Source organism: Thermobia domestica, chromosome 12, assembly GCF_964235325.1.
Source record: "Thermobia domestica chromosome 12, izTheDome1.hap1.1, whole genome shotgun sequence".
In the NCBI taxonomy this organism is placed as follows: Eukaryota; Metazoa; Arthropoda; class Insecta; order Zygentoma; family Lepismatidae; genus Thermobia; species Thermobia domestica.
The window spans coordinates 6,564,466-6,582,653 of NC_137465.1; the positions used below are offsets into that span (position 1 = coordinate 6,564,466).

Below are 18,188 nucleotides of genomic sequence, written 5' to 3' on the forward strand. Positions count from 1 at the left end.
TATAAAAATATAAAATTTCTCAAAGTGTTATGTTGTTTTTGTTCATACTAATAGAATGTACCCCAATTTATGTTTGATTTCGCAATGTTACGATAGAGCACTTTTTATATTCCATAGACACCAACTTTTCTTATATAATTTTAGAAATAACAATATATCGTTATTTTCAAAAAGGAACATTAAATTTTCAAAATACTTGAAATCGAAACTTGCTCTCTACTTTGTTGTAACTTTCTTATTCCTTTGTACTTATCACGAAAGAAGCCGTCTATTAGTGGTCGACGTATTTATTTTGTCCAACAAATGTTTCTAGGGGTATTGTAGAGCGTCTAGTGGCTTTGTACTGCAGTGTCACTAACATATCTGTGTTGAATTTTATGTAGTTGTTCTCTGTATCACTCTGTATCAAGAATACTCGGGATAAAAATCATATTGTAGGAAATTTGAAATTTATTTTATTATGTATTGTACACCACATTATTTATATAATTTAACAATTAAATATCGTTCTTGTACGAATATTTCACCTATACATACACGTCCCTATATCTTCTTATAGCCCAGAGATCAAAGGTAAAAGTGGATCTGAAAAGGTAGGAGGACGCATAACGTAACGTCGTCCCCCGTGCCTATCTTTGCCCATTCCAATTTTTTAGTAAGTGAGGAGTACTTTTACCCTTGCCAGAGATTACTCGGGATAAAAAATATGCCCCGTACTTTTACCCTTGCCAGAGATTACTTGGGATAAAAATATGCCCTGTACTTTTACTCTTGCCAGAGATTACTCGGGATAAAAAAAATGCCCCGTACTTTTACTCTTGCCAGAAATTACTCGGGATAAAAATATGCCCAGTACTTTTACCCTTGCTAGAGATAACTCGGGATAAAAAATATGCAAGTTTTTTTAGCTTGTTTTTTTCTACGCACTGGAAAAGATTTATGAAAAGGTATTTTTTTTATTATGTACTCTTCTATACTCAAACAAGCAATAAAAAAAATATGGATATTCTTTGCCAGAAAATCTCCTGATGATTAAGTCCTTAAGGGGTTAAAACTTAGTCAATGTGAGATAAATTAGTAGGTACAGCCATATTCCACACAGGTGAACAATAGTCAATGATCGGGAAAATAAAAGCCTTGTAAAACATCGTACATCTCTCTCTACCCTCGTTTATACAAATGGGTATTTTTTATCTTCAGAATATGTCATCAAGCAGATGTAATAATAATAATAATAATAATAATAATAATAATAATAATAATAATAATAATAATACAGAAAAACTCTCAAACGCTTCAGAATGTTTACGAAAATATTCTTTCGCTATCACCAGCAGCAGAGAGTAAGTGAAGAAACTCTGAATTAAATGCACAATACTGTTACGAATCAGTCGTGGCACAAGTCAAAGCAAGGCAGAAAAAGGTTTTCTTCTTTCATTTGCGTAACGTCAACACTGTTTTCTGTCGTTTTATTAGCAAAGCTCATTCGTGAGTACTCACTATGTATCGTAATTAAAGTCAACTTCACTATACACACTGCGCTATCTAATTACAGAACGAAAATACTAGTAATAATAGGCTTCCTTACACGTAAAAGTAAGTACGAGACGCAGGTAATCTACCTTTAAAGTTGACATGGAGCCACACGAATTGGTTGGTTGATGGTTTGTTTGTCAGTTAGCCAATTAGATTCAACTCCGTCAATATGCAAGGAAACTAGAAATGAACACGATATTACTGAGAGAGATTCCTATGTATTATTAACTATTCACAACTAAAATTAATATAAAAACTGTATATAGTCTTTCCGAGTGGTAGAATTCGAATTCGCTACAAAAACGAATATTCATCATTAAAGAGACCCTATCACGGCGAAATTAAAATACCGCTAATTTTACAGTAATTATGTGATATCTTCAAATATTAATCGATAAAAAATAATCGAAAAGTGGAACGAGTTCGTTAGACAATATTATTTTACATGAAATACCATTATCATGACTCACTTATCTGCTTTAGATTTCCAGACATTTAAAAAAATCACCATTTATTTTCGAGTTTCTAAATGGCTGCAAACGGAAAGCTACTAGGTGACTTATGATAACGATACCTCATGTAAAATAATATTACGAGCTCTTGTTCCACATTTAGATTATCTTTTATCTATTTGAAGATATTACGTAATGACTGTAAAATTAGCGGTATTTTAATTTCGCAGTGATGGGGCCTCTTAAGAGCATGCCATATTAAAAATAATACACAATTTACCATTTTTCTTTTGCTTGTTTTTCATAAGTGAAAGGAGATAATGAAATGAAACAGATAATGTTATTCTACAATAGAAAACATGAATTTGATGAATTTTCAGTGTTGCCATCCCCCCAAAATCTAAGTTAAAGTAGCGACTAGGGGAACGAACTCAACTGCATTTGATTACGTATCAGGTTGTTTTGGTATCCTGTGAACTACTTTTTAAATAAACATTATATTTAATTTTAATAACTGTATGTTAAAACTATTTTGTTTATTAAAAACCAAATACAACTATTATTTAAAAACTAGTTTATTACAGGATTCCAAGACAACATGATAATGTAATCAAATCCAGTTGAGTCCCTTCTCTAGTCGCCGCCTTAACCCTTAACTGGTCTAGTGGGGTTTGACAGACCCCAGGACATTTTTCTCTACACGTACCTCTATATGTAGGCAACAGATGGCGTTGGCAGTTTTGGTATTCTCTAGTGGTCTATAGATGAATCTGTGCGCGCCATTACTCTGAATTCATTCCAAACAGTGTGTCAGTTGGGTGCAGTCTGGGGTGTGTGAGACCCCACCGGAGCGTAAACGTTAGTGTTTTTTTTTTTTCATTAAGGTGAACATTTTCTAGGAAACTTTCTTCCATTTTTTGCATTAAACATTTGTAACATTTGTAGAAGTGCCATGCCTAGGAGGAAGACTGTGACACACGAAGAAATACAGCGTCTACTGGATGACTCAACTGTCAGCGATAGCAGTGAAAATTAGTTATCTTCGTCCTTGGAAATCTCAGATGGTGTAGTGGAACCTAGTGGCATATCATCCTCAGATGAAACTGATGTCAGCGAGGAAGAAGATTGTGTGCCCACTTGTGATGCAAACTAATGTTTAAAGTAGAGCAAGAATCCCCCTGCACTTGGACGTACACGTGCGCATAACATTGTTATCAGATTGTCATGTGTTCTTGGAGCTGCAAAGGATGTCCGTGACAATGACGTTTTAGGAACTTGGCAATTATACTTCACTGACACCATGCTACAAATTATAGTAAATCACTCAAATGACAAAATCCGTCAAATGAGAAGCAGGTATAAGCAACCTCTGCCATCATTTGTGGGTGATGTCGATATGATTAAAATCAAAGCAGCGGTAGGACTGTTATACCTGTAATAAATAGCTGTTAGTCTTATTTCGTGTACTCTTCACTTGAGTCACTGTAGATTTTTGTGAGAATTCCAAGTTGCTTCTATTGCGAGGTATATTTAATATTAACAGGTGGGTACAAAATACCCTTGGTAGTCCGCATTACAAAAAACTAGGTAGTAAGAGGGTTAAACAATGCAATAGTCTTATTATTTACACTTGGCAATGTCTGGAATGGTATGATGAAAACCAGAAACGCAAAGGGGTTAAAATGAACTGTATACAGGAAACAGAGAGATTAATACCTAATTACCTATTCGAAAACGATTTTTGGTATGGAGCGTGGCGCTTTACGGATGAGAGACGTAAACACTGGGAAAAGCTGAAATAGTCAAGCTGGAAGCATTTGAAAATGTGGTGTTGGTGAAATGCTGCACATATCATGGAGAGAAAGAAAAAGGAATAAAACGTACTAAAGGAAGCTAATGAAGAATGACAGATCATGAAGATAATACGAAAAAGAAGAAATAGCATGCTTGGTCATCTTATTTGGCACTCCGATTGGATCGCTATGTTGACAGAGGGAAAGGCAGGAGGAAAACCAGGAAGAGGAAGACTAAGAATAAAATATCTAGATGCAGTTACGAAGAAAAGTGCTTATCAAAGTATAAAACAGCTCTTCCAAGGGAGAGAAAAAGTTTTAAAATTTCCTTGTTGCCCACCAACCTATGGTTGAGGTGAGAAAGAAGAAGACCTATTTTTACTTATTTCTTGAAGCTTTTTGCTGCAGTCAGAAAACGTTATCGATAAAACGGATTGTACCCTGTAAAAACGGGTAATTTAGTGACTTTACAGGCAGATAAACTTTCCTATTCTTATATTCAATTACACATACAATTCTATAGATACTAGCAACTGCTGAAAAAAATAATATCGTCTAGCACTTTCCATTGACAGTAACAATTTTCGCTACATTTAAAAATGGGATTAAACATATTTCACTGTAATGTACGATAAAAGAATAATAATTAAGATAAATAATTACTTTTAACCTTTAACCTAATTATAACTTGGACAACTTACTTTGTTTCTTTCTGTTGTATACATTCGAAGCTCCCCTGTGGGCCTTCGATGTCTGCATTACTTGAAAGACTGAAGTTAAATGAATGGCCATGACCTGACTGAGTTGAAGGGAATGACAAATGCTGGAAAAGAAGAAAAGAAAATAATATTAAATCATTGAATCAATTTTGACATTTAACTGGTATAAAACTAAGTCTATTACTCTATTCTACCTTAAGGAACGTCGTAGACCCTGGTGTGCCTCAGGGATCGAACTTTGGACCTAAATTATTTATACTATTTGTTAACGATTTACCACGTGTAATATCCTTCCAAAAACATTTGCTGACGATCTAAAAATCTATCGCTGTATCTCCTCGGAATTGGACGCTATTTCTTTCCAAAGTGACATTCATGCAATTTCCCAATGGTGTGAATCAAACAAGTTGCTGCTAAATATTAAAAAATGCAAAGTAGTATCATACACCAGGAAAATAAACTATGTACTTAATGTGTATACTATTAATCAAACATCAATTGAGAGAGTGGATTATGTTACTGATTTTGGAGTCAAACCTATCATTTGATACTCATGTCAACATAGTTGGCGAGACCTTTAGGAAGTGATTTCTCTAACACTAATGTCCTCAAAACATACACTGCCTATATACGGTCTAAGATGGAATATGCAGAGATAATATGGGGTTCTAATAGCAAGAAATAAATAAACAAAACCGAAAACACTCGAAATAAATTTGTGCGCTTTTTGAGATATAAACAAACGGGGATATATTCAAACTACGACGGTCTTCGAAACAAATATTCATTACAATCACTTGAAGCAGGAGAACTCACTTCATTTTATCTTTCATACATAAAATAATTCATAGTGCAATAAATTCAGAATATTTGTTATCAGAAATCAAAATTCAGATCCCACATAGAGCAACGAGACCCCATAATGGCATATTTATCTCTCAGCAAACGACTAATGCATTGGATGTATCACCTGTCAGAAAAATGTGTTTATTGTATATGAAGATGTCACAAGGGACCCAGGTACAAATATTTTTATTTATTTCAAAATTTTCATTCTATATAAATTTGCTGTATTTTGTATATCGTGTTGTGTGTATTTTAATGCATAAAACTTATATTTTGCCATCATATTATTTTATTATATATGTATTTTAAAGTGTATTATACAATAATGGAAAACTGTAATTAGGCATTTGCCTGTCGTTCTTCCGAAACATTTTTTTTTCTTTTATAAGATCATAAAGAGAATACCACTTGTAGAAATATTGCAGAACAGAAGGCAGAAGCATACATGTTACTCTTGAGAGTATTGTTTCTAAAACTGACATTATATTATATATATATATATATATATATATATATATATACAGTGGCGGATCTAAGGAGGGGGCTATAGACCCCTTGAAGCTCAGGTATACACTGGATAAAACGGCGAACTATGGTTTAGCCCCTCCCTTAATCATATCCTGGATCCGCCACTATATATATATATATATATATATATATATACTGATTCGATAATATTTATGTACAATATATTCAAAAGTTCTATTGGAAATACTGCGTTTTCACTGAGAAACTTCCGACTGTGAGATATCAGCCTACTTTGATTATTTAATATGAAAGCACAATGGCTATTTTATTGTTTCATAAACACACAAAAAGAAGTGCTGTTAAATGTTATTTGTTATCTATATATATGAGAGAATAAATATTTTTACACTGTAATCTTACTATATATATATATATATATATATATATATATATATATATATATATATATATATATATATATATATATATATATATATATATATATATATATAACATTGCAAAAATTCAGAGCAACATACTGATTTTTGTATAATATAATAATAATAATAATAATAATAATAATTATTATTATTTATTGAAACAGTGTTGACAAGATGTTTCCCCAACATCCTTCAAATCAATTTCGACATCAAATGCGAACTGTGAAATAAACAGCAGCAGCTCACAGACATTGAACATTTTGTATGCACTTGAAAAGTACACAATTAGATTGTAAGATTATTCTTTTAAGTTACTGGCGGGCATGATAACTTGGATCTGTCCCTGCTTTCTAGTAAAATACCTATTATTATTATATTAAAGTACTGTTTAAAACAGAATCTAATGACAATGAAATTCCGATTCTTTTAAAAGAAATGAAGGCCCTTAGAAAAGACGAAATGTCTGCTTCTGTTTTTCCTTCCCCCAGGGCATTCAGACGTGTATAAGAAAGCAACTATAGTAACACCATTCACTTATTACAGAATGGGCTTTAGATGTCTGACGCAATAACAATTCTCAGTGTATTCAGTCTTCAACAGGATCTACCCAATCTTAGAAGTATTTCAAAATATATTTTTTTTCTTTTCAACAATACATGGAAAAATTTTCTTTTGCAAATACGTACTACATAGAACAGCACTCAAAACCTTAAAATTTACATAATTCCAAGTAATCTTCGTCAGCATGAAATGAAATTATCATTTGGGCAAGAATAATACTCTTTTGATTCCTGTGGTTCTCAACTTCTATAATGTCGGGACCTCTGAATGATCATTCTGTAATTACGGGTTCGCAACAAGAAATCAAATAATCAGTTTAGTTCCACAATGGCATTTATATATGACACGATGATATTTACTAGTAGAATTCCCGTTCTTCGACAAGAATAAGGTTTATGCTAAAAGTTTATTACCTTTTTTCTAGTACCAAATTGTTGCTGATTAAAATTCGATATCAGTAGAGTAATGTAAATACCCTCCCCTTAGGGATCATTTTGTTAAACTTCCTCTTAGAGTCAGCCACACATATATACACGGGCGTCTCTGGCGGGGGGACGCGTAAGATATTCAATATTGTATTCTAATTAAATTTATTTACTAACAATAAAATAACATACAAATAATAATATTTATTTGGAATATAATATTCAGGCAGTGTATAACAGAGTTCTTGATATGTCTCAGGGGGTCCGTGAAGGTAACCAGAAAGGTAACAAATGGAATCGAAGATAATAAATAGATTGGGCTAGGTACTACAAAATTTAAATCACTTTCTTTGATGCCCCCCAAATTTTACACGCCAGAGACGCCTGTGCATATATAGTGAATACAAGGTATGTTCGAAAAGTAACGTCATACACTTTGTGAAGCGACTGTACGTTGGAGCGCGCGCTCAATCCGTTGCGAATGGTGGTGGTATAAGTGAACTACTGAGTGAGTGCTTGTTCAGTTATCTCCGACCTCTCGATGATGGACGAACGATTTAGAAACCTCTGTTTCGTCTCTTGTACAAATCGCGATGCAGTGCTCACTGGAAAAAAGATACGCGATGAAATTGTGTGTGTAGGTTGTAGCACCGTAGCTAGGGAGGGGGTGAATTACTTGCAACCACCTTCCCCCTTTCTGAAAGTTTCAGCTGTTGCTGGAATAGCTCCTATGCATAAGAGGTGAATTCAAGTAAGTCCTTCCCTCCCCCCACCAAAAAAAAAAAAAAACTACGCTCCTCCTGTGTTGGTATTCTGGCTACGGTCCTGTGGTATATGTTTGTTTCAATGCGATTCTGTAAGTAGGTCTAAATGTCTGTTTCAAGTTAGTTTAATGTTTCGGTGGCAGCTTACAATTGGTTTCATTATTGATATTAAACAATTTATTGAATAGTAGCATAGGAATATTTGCTTTAAGTTTTGCCATGTTTCTAAAACATATTTTGTATATTCCTCATCATACCAGGTTGTTTCTATAGTATCACCGCCGCGCGATCTCACCCATATGTGCCATCTTTCCTACGTGTATAGGAAAGAGCGAAAACTACGGATTTTGAAAACTGGCCATCACTAAAAACACAATCACTTTCAATCAACAATGATTGCGTGTCTGGTATCGTATACAAAGTTCTCAACTATACACACTGTCATTCGTAACAAAACTGCTTCAATATTGGCTATTTTACATTTTAAAAAAAAATGCGCAAACTAGTCTTAACACTAAATACCCATTAAGAATAAAAGTGAGCTCCACATCAAAAGAGTATTACAAGTGGAGTATTGTTAGTTGATAAACTTATTTTCTAATCGCCTTAATATTCGATATATTAAAAAAAAAAAATGCTAACGAGTTTGATAGTCGCTGGAGTCTGGATAAACAAAAATAAACCCGAATCACGCTAAGCTTTGGAGAAAGTATTCCCTCCATCTAGGTCACTTTCCTCCTTTCCTGCACAACTATTTATGGATGTTAAAAACAGATCGACACTTTTCTGTATCAAGCAGCGCTAGCTCACAATTACGAAACCTTCATGTTACACAGTGCACAAAGCATGGATTTTCCGTCGCTCTTCAAATTGAACAAAAAAAGAAAAGAAAAAAGTGAAAGGCGTAAAAGATTACAAACAATGTAACACGAAAGAGTGAAATTATTTCTTTTACAATGAGTTTTCTTCAAAAAATAACGAAATAAGTTTTCTATTCGAGCTCCCTCTCACATAACTTCTTAAAATCTTTTCCCTTCTCCTCAAGCCACAAAAGGTATGGAAAGCTCATCCTTACACGATTGTTTCTTTTGAAACGACAGCTTCTTCAAGAATATTATCAAGCAGCTGTAAAGTACAACGGGATTTTGTCTCATAAAATAATGTGTATTTAGAAGAACTTGTGAAAATAATGTGGAGTGGACTGATCGCATTCTAAGTACATGACTCTTCATGGTACGTAATCTTTTGATGCTCTCCAAATCATCTTGAAAAGCCTGATGAATAACTCCTTTAACGATTAACCTTTAGAATTTAAATAAGGGCAAACTGTACTGTACAGCAGCGTTTCTCAAACCATGGGCCTTGAGGCCAGCCCTTATGGTGTTTTCTTAGATCGGATATTAGTTATATATATATATATATATATATATATATATATATATATATATATATATATATATATATTAAACTCGAAAAGCATTGCCAGAAAGAACTTTAAAAAATATTTTTTCTTATTAACTTCGACAGGCTTTATACCAATTGTTCTATGTACTTTATTATTATACTCATTAAACAATTCTTGTATTATATCTATCCATTTAGTATTAAATGTTTTGTTTAATTGTTCTGTTTTACTGTTCCGGACATATGACTCCTTAAATCTCCCGAATTGCGAACTGTGGTTACTATTTGGTACCAAAATGTTCACGATTCTCTTAGGTATTGATGAACACCAATATGATCTCTCTATAACTTACGGTACCCGAGATATGGCTCCTTAAATCTCTCGAAATCGTAACTTTTTTGGCCAATATCTCGGGAACGGTAAGAGTGACGCGAAAAATTCCATCACTTCTTTCAGTTTATGTTCTATCGAACTGAAGGATCAAAATTGAAAAATTCGCAAGTAACAGAAACACACACAGACATAGATAATTACGTAACGATAATTACGTAAGTTCGTTAAAAAAACTGAAAAAATTAACTAAACTTTGTATCACTCACAAAATTGAGAATTTCAGAGTTTGGAAATTACTTATAAAGGTGTCTTCTTCCACTAGCTCTCTCAGATCAGTGGCATACACAAGGGAAGTTTCAGAGTTTTACCACCCCCCTTGAGCAAGATATGAAAAATTAAGTATTTACTATATTAAAATGTGCAAACTAACATCTGAAATTACATGAACTCGGGATCTTGAACCCCTCCCTTGAACTTCTGTGTATGCCAATGACCGAAATTGACATTTTATAAAATAAATTACTTTATTCTATAAAATATTCTTCATAGACTTCAATTATTAAAATAAATTACCCTAATACGAAGATTGTACTATTAATACCAAAATAAAATTACGGAAATTTTAATTTATACTACTAAAACAAATACAGGACAGTCATGAAGTGTGGAAACACCCAAATAGAAAGCAGGATTTTAAAAGAATTGTAAGACTGTAAGTTAGTAGTATAGGTAGGGAGGGGTAGACCTTTTAGGACATGCGATGTCGATAATCGCCATCTTGAAATCTGCCATTTTGAATTCACTTTCATTTTCTTAAATGAAAACCGTATCATATGGACGGAGCGATGGCGACTATGTATCAATAAAGAGGGAGATTTGGTTGAGAAATAGACAAAGGTTAGTTCCCTGTATTTCCTTGTTGTTGGAAATTAGAACGAAACGGCACATACTTTTGGTGTGTACCTCGTATACCACGCTATAAAATATAAGGATAAAAGTATCAGTAATGGAATGGGTCACGAACAGTGTTGAATTCAGACATTTTCATCCGGGGGTAAGTGAACTCGTCGGAGGGAGGGAAGTTGCCTGTATTTTTGGAAGAAGGTAGCATATTTAACAATTCCATTCATATGTACATCTTACCTAATATTCAGACTAACTGCGGATAAATATTCAATGCAATATTATATTTAAAAAAAAAAAAGCAATCCTTTAATTTGATCTAAAACATTGAATAACCATAAAGACTGACAAAAAATATCTTAGACTAAACTTTGTTATTTAAAGTAGTTATTTTTATTATCATTTCCTATTTACAGTAGTTACTGTTTATCAATGTAGAAGTTTGGTTAAAAAAAATTAAAATAATTCCAATATTTTAATTGTCCTAAAACAATATGCATACGAATATTTTTAACAAAAAAGTTCTCGTTCTTTCTCACACTTCTGATTCTAAATCAGGCTGCTTCGCTGCATACACATCAATTACTTTGTTCAAGAAATCTTCGTCACCTTCAATAACAATCTTTCACTGATATGCTACTTGATAAAATCTATATAAATCTCAAACCCAGGGAGGACAATTGATCCCTCTAAATCTCACCCTCTCACTGACTTCAATTTAGTTAAAGAAAGGTGTGATTACTTTAACAATCGTAACACACACTTACGTCTGTTACTTCCGATATGAAAAATGAGACTTAGGTCACTATTTCAAATAATGCAAGAACTGTTCATTTTCAAGAACTGAAGTCTGCTAATATCAGAGATCATATGGAATGATCGAAGGATCTTCCCAATCTCAATTTATAATATTGAGCAAGAGTATACTATCTACCAAAAAAGTTGACAATTTCATGTTCTGCCAAACTCGCTCATAGCGTTAAGAAACACAGGTTCTATTGACTATTTGGTATTCTATCTTAGTTACATGTTTAATATTTATATAGAATGGGTTTGCGTCATTTATATGTATATTGAGATATAGGATTTCGTCTGCACGTGCACGAAAAGAAAAGCAAATAATTGGGTGAAGTAATTTCTACATTTTGTGATTGAAATTTTGAGTTTCTCCGGGGAGAATGAATTTTCTTCAGGGAGATTCCCCGGGCTACCCCTGAATTCATCCCTGGTTACGAACTTTCTGACCCGTGACGGACGACCTGGTAGTCCCTGGAGACGAAACGTCGTCATACACAAGGTAGGTAGATAGGTGTGTGTGTGTGTGTGTGAGTGAGTGAGAGAGAGAGAGAGAGAGAGGGGGGGGGCTGCAATTTAAAAAAACTTTTTCTTTCTTTCATTGCCTTTTCACCAAATATTTTCTTTTTCGCTTGTTATTTGTGCCTATGTGCGTCAAATAGAGCACTGATAAATAACTTTTATCAGAGTACGAACGTGTTAGAATCATAGAAAAGCCAAGTTACAAGTTTATCTTACGAGAAATCGTCAAAGTGTTATCGGCCTGTAAAATTTGTTGTTCCGAATATAAAAGATACGGCTAAGCCCAAACAGTGTTTTGTTAATTATCTTTCCAAGTTCAAAAACTAAAAGAATAAAGATAAAATTATATTTAGGAAAACATAGTACCTTGGTTACAAAATGTCACACCGTGAATGAAACAAATGTTTGAGGTCAAGTAGTACAAATTTTTAATCAACTATAAAATCCCCCAGTAATACAGTTACAGTATAGTACGATACAGAACAGTGCAGTATCGGTCGCAGGGTCAGAGAAGCGAAATCCAGATAAAAGTCGTGACCCATTACATCGTTGCAAGATATACAGAAATTTGTGAAAATAAATAAAGAACAGTTTTTAAAAATACACACGACTATAAAAATGCTAATTTTCTCAAAGTATCACCTGGAAATAGTGATTTAGCTACAACCCCAGTGAATATATCTTAATCTCCTTTAGTAAAATGTGTGCTTGCAACAAGATATTTTTTAGTAGTAATTATTTGCTCAGTTTCCATTACTATATCGTGAAAGTTGTTCGTATTATATTATATTGACCATTCCTTAAAGGAGTCATGCCAAACGAACTCAGAATGATCAGAAACTTAATATTTCGAAATTACTGTTTTCGATTATTCTGTTGTGTCGCTTTTTCGCACTTAAATGTGTTTCAAATTTGGTGCAAACACCACAATTTGTAGAGCTTCAGACTATTCTCATAAAGACGAAAGCTAAACTGTAATATTTTGAAGCTGCAGTGTACCGGCCAGGAGGGTTCTTACTTTAAAGTAACTGCGTAGTTAATTCACGAGACTGTAATACAGATCGCCCCATCGGTAATTGAACCTGGAATCAGCCACATAAAAACCAAGTGGACCTTGTTCCCATACTGTCATTTGGCAGACTGTATGTGCGGAGTAAACCATAAAAGTTGTAAATATACAGGGTGTTTCAAATCAACACCGACCACGTTTGGGAGGTGATCCCTGACACCAAGATAAGACAAAAAGTATAGACCAACTTAGGTGCAGAAATCCGTCATTTTGGCGTTATAGGCTGCCAAAAATATGAAAAAAATGAACTTTAATAATGGTCCATAGTTCCAATACTAATGGGACCTACCGTAGTCAAGACCTTACTGAGGAACTAGAACTAATATGTGCCCTATCCAAAAATACATATTTCAGAATCTTTCGGTAACTCAGATAATTTTTATGGATGGGGTTTGGGTACGGGCATGTGATTTGAAGTACTCACCAACTACCTATATAAAAATTGTTGCGGAAGTACCACAGGATTCTAAAACGTGGCTATTTGGATAGGACACATACCAGTTCCTAAGTGAAGTCTTGACCCGACTACGGTAATTTCATAATTTTGGAGCTACGAATCTTTCAAGTTCATTTTTTCACATTTTCGGCAGCCCATACCTCCGAAATTACTGATTTCTGTACCCAGGTTGGTCTATACTTTTTGTCTTATCTTGGTATCAGGAATCACCTCCCAAACGTTGTCGGTGTTGTTTTGAAACACCCTATATATTATTAAAGCTAAGTCCTAAGTAGACCAACAATACCCCTTCTTTCAAATTTTGACGTCAACGTTGTATCGGAATAAGGATACCGGTAATATATTATGGAAAGGATTCCGTTATAAAGTTAATGTTAAGCATGCAGTGTCAAATTCAATCCCAGAGCTGTGCGATTTCGCAGTTTGCAACTCTTATAAATATGTTTGTCTTGAAAATAGGTTGTGGCTTGTCCCAACCAGTCTTGTGTAAGACACGTCGTCGTACTAACATGCGGATCAATACACGTGTAGCCTGTTGATCCCAAAGCGCCTGCTGTTCTAACTAGCAGTTCAATGCCTCTTCTAGTCTTTTGTTTTCGGCGGGGCGTCTCGACGCTAGACAGCTGAATAGGTCTTGTCTCTTCCGCTTTTGCAAATACGATTCCAAATATAGGATCAGTACAGCGTGCAGTATCTGTTCTCTAGAGTACCACAGTCTGCTACTAAGCGAGCAAAATATTTAAAAAATATAAACGTGCTAATACAGCTACAAAACTATTTGGAGAGTTCAACCGGGAACATAAAACGAATGTTAACCACATTGTATAAAAAGGAGACTACTTTTAATCTCTCTCTTCAACGAATAATAATAATAATAATAATAATAATAATCTGGCACAATTTGAGGCGTAGTGGGGGACACGGTGGCTCAGTGGTAGAGCGCTTACTTCTAGCGCGTAGGGCCCTTGGTTCGATCCCTGACCAAGAAGTTTGATGGACAACAACGTGTCCGTGGGTTTTCTTTGGGTACTCCTGTTTCCTTCTACATTCTCATTCCACCAATTCTTCCATCATCATTTACTTGCCTTAATCGTTCGTCTACCTTACTCCAACAGGTATAGCCTAATCGTGGGACATTAAACTGAAATATTTTATTTCATTTTTCCTTTGAACGGTTTGCCTACTTCCTTATTCCGACTTTGCACCAATGATCATCGTTCAAATATACTGAATCCCATCGAGAATTAAACGCAGAGACTGTGTGCGAACGTGCTGCCAGTTATTACTCACTCACATATACATAAGAACCACTCTTTTGAACGTGAGGGAATCTATACAAATTTATTTGTTCAAGTGGACAATTAATACCTTGAATGTATTTTTCAGGGGGTTACGGTGGATCAGTGGCAGAGTGATTACCTCGGGTGCGTGGGATCCCTGGTTCGATTCCTGGACAAGACGTGTCTATGAGTTTCTCGGGGTACTCCCGTTTCCTCTCACATTTTCATTCCAACAATCACTAGACAATCATCCATAATCATGGAACCTTAAATTGAAAGATTTCATTTAATTTCATCCACTATCATTATGAATTGAGGCGTGACAAACGCTACTGACTAAATTGTGCAGTAGGCGGATTCAGCTCATTTTGCATTGCACCCCACTTAGGACAATTTAAGCATTATGCTCCGCTGTTCCACTTCACTTCGCACAAATAGAAGGGTTACAGTAATTATTGAGAAGCTATTTTTCTCACCAATAACAATACTTTCCACTGGCAAACCCAGCTTTATCACTTGAAGGACCATGTGCACATATTTTATGCACAGTTGGTCCATTACTGAGAACTACGTGTATATATGTTATGTAAATGTTTGTGTTCTTCAGTATACCAGTGGACGTTGCTAGTCCTAGAATATAACACCTGATTTTGGGGTTTGGCGCTTATTCTGTTCTTCGTCGGAAGCCTTGAATTACTGCCATTATATAGTATGAAATCATACTTAGAATATCTATTTTAGTAATAAAGCATTAAAATTAAGGGGAAAAACAGTTGCTTTTAAAATTACAAGAAAAAATAACAAAATTATAACTTTAGAAAATCAAGATTACAATTCCACAACTGTTGGATATTCCTAATGTTCTCATTGAATGAGATAATAATCAACAGCAGCACGGTGGCTTAATGGTACAGCGCTCTCCTCTAGTTCGAGAGGTTTCTGATTTGATTTCAGGATGAGTGAGTTTGTGATTCACATCGTGTCTGTAGGTTTTCTGGGAGCTCTCCCATTCTCATTTCACTAATTACCTGTCTTGTTTAGTCTAAAGGGCATGATCGTAGGACGTAGAAATTTCATTTTCATCTCTCAGGGTCTAATTCCACTACTAGTAAATAAACACCCTTGCCAATCTCTGCAACATACCAAAATGCAGAAATAAAATTTAATGCATAGAGATTACGTATGCTATAGTGACCGCGAGCACTCGCGAAGCCTGGGCTCTACACGAATCATAGAATTGCTTTCCCTCACGTGTGGCATAGGAAGAATTCGGTATGATTCGTGGAGCTGCCTTTCGCACACTTGAGAAAAAATGAAACAGTAGAATTGCATAAACAACATTCGCAAACTTACGAAGACATGGTAAACGAGCGGGAAAAAAAAAGCATGTAAAGAACTAGTAGCAAACCCGCATGTCCTCCGCAAGCGCAGGACACTATTATTGCCTAAATGATTGAATATGATACAAAATTAAACATATTTATGGCCAGTAAAGTAGTTTTAATAACACAAATCCCTCTCCCCATGTTGCGGGGCACGGCAAGATAAAAATTATCCCAGGCCCGATCGGTTCGCTGATTCAAGAGTTAATTACTATTTATTTTTATATATTATATATTATTCTTCCTTTCCCCTATCCAGGTTCTACCGTCAAACTGAATATTTATTCGAGGTGAGGTGAAGTGATTTTGAGTTTAACGTCCCGTTCAGCATCGAGGCTATATGAGACGTGGACCTACTGATTAACGTGGAGTCCGAACCACATGAGCTCCCGCCGGGAAAACACTTATTCGAATTAAACGGTAACAATAATAGCAAAATTATGAAAACAACAACAACAACAAACAAAACGAAACGAAACTGACAACATCGTATCCTCAGATGTTCTCTATATAGCGCGAGAGACAAGAATGGCAAAATTTCATGGGTGGTGGTTGATGACCAGGACACACACTCGCGTTTTATTGGGTGATGAATTTGGTAAAACTAAGTCAAGCCTCGCGACAACTCATGATCACTGTAGTACGCAGTCCGCAATTTCACTCACAGAAACGTTTAATATTTACTCCGTTAAGGTTAGTGTAAAGGGAGAAGTTTTGCCGATAGATGTCACTACAGTCTTCGTATCTCTCCCATGTATTTTTTTTACCTTTCACGAAAATTTACAATTTCTCTTACAAATTTCAACCTAGAGACTTCAAATTTTTAGAGAAGGAACTTCGTAACCTATTAGGGGGAACAATCTGTGCCGATTTTTTATTTAGAATTTTATTCATTGTTGAAATAGTTCGATTGTTAAGGGTTTGGATATCCATTTCAACAATCAAGTAATTTCAACAATGAAGAAAATTCTAAATAAAATATCGGCACGGATTATTGCCTTCGATAGATTATGAAGTTCCTTTTCTAAAAATTTGAAGTCTGTAAGTTGAAATTTGTAAGAGAAATCATGAATTTTCGTGAAAGATAAAAAATACATGGGAGATACGAAGACTGTAGTGTCATCTATCGGCAAAACTTGTCCCTTTAAACCAACCTATGAAGGTTTTCATAAGCTTTATTTTAAGTGACAGCCACCACTCGGATATCAGTGGTAATGAACTTGGTGAGGATGAATATTTCACCCAAAAGTGATAATCTAGATATTCGTTCTATACAACACACTGCTTTTCACTTGTTTTCTGAAGGCAATGTTGGATGGAAACAACATTACACAAAACTCAGTATTGTGCACATCTTTAATTTGATGGAATATATGGCAGAAAATATTTCCTCTTATGTCATGTAACTTTCGGGCACGTATGTTTAAAATGATGGCATACATGCGGATCACCGTTTGCATTGACTTAATGTGGTTTCCAACTTTATAGGCACCCTATACAATGGAGATCATTTAAACCCTAACACTCCTTTAAGCTACCACTACTGCAACGCAGGAAATACTACAACTCTTTATTTGTTCAAATCTGTGGAAGCCGCTTAGCATAAGTAAGTTTAAAAAATAATTTAAGTTGTGAATCTGTGCCCCATCTAATGATGGGTAAATTCCCGAGAAGATATTTTTCGGGAATATTCCCAAAATGGGAATTTTCCGGGAATTTATGTACAACCACAAAGAAAATTGCATTCTATCACTATATTATAATTTTGAAGTTAAATTCGTTTTTATATTACAGTATATTATTACTGTTGTTCCCAGCGGAGTCTCTAAAATGTATATTCTGAACGGTATTGTGTTATTTTAATAATATTTTATTATATTTAGAGATTACGCATAAAGGATTATATTTAGAGAACTGTACAATTTTAACAATTATGATTTGTTATTAATGCAATTACTTAATTACTTGTATTTTATAGATTTTTCTTTCTTCTTACCACTGGAAAGATGTATGTAATCTTTCAAAAATGTTCATAATG

The 18,188-nt window shown here is 34.6% G+C and overlaps 1 protein-coding gene across 2 annotated transcripts in view; it reads right to left on the minus strand.

Moving 5' to 3' along the window:
• Positions 1 to 18,188, minus strand: part of Su(Tpl) (Suppressor of Triplolethal) — a 404,282-nt gene that overhangs the window by 56,156 nt on the left and 329,938 nt on the right. For both annotated transcript variants that reach the window (XM_081733410.1, XM_081733411.1), the window contains exon 3: positions 4,483 to 4,604. In XM_081733410.1, coding sequence (XP_081589536.1) covers positions 4,483 to 4,604 — 122 coding nt within the window. The remainder of the gene's footprint in view (positions 1 to 4,482; positions 4,605 to 18,188) is intronic.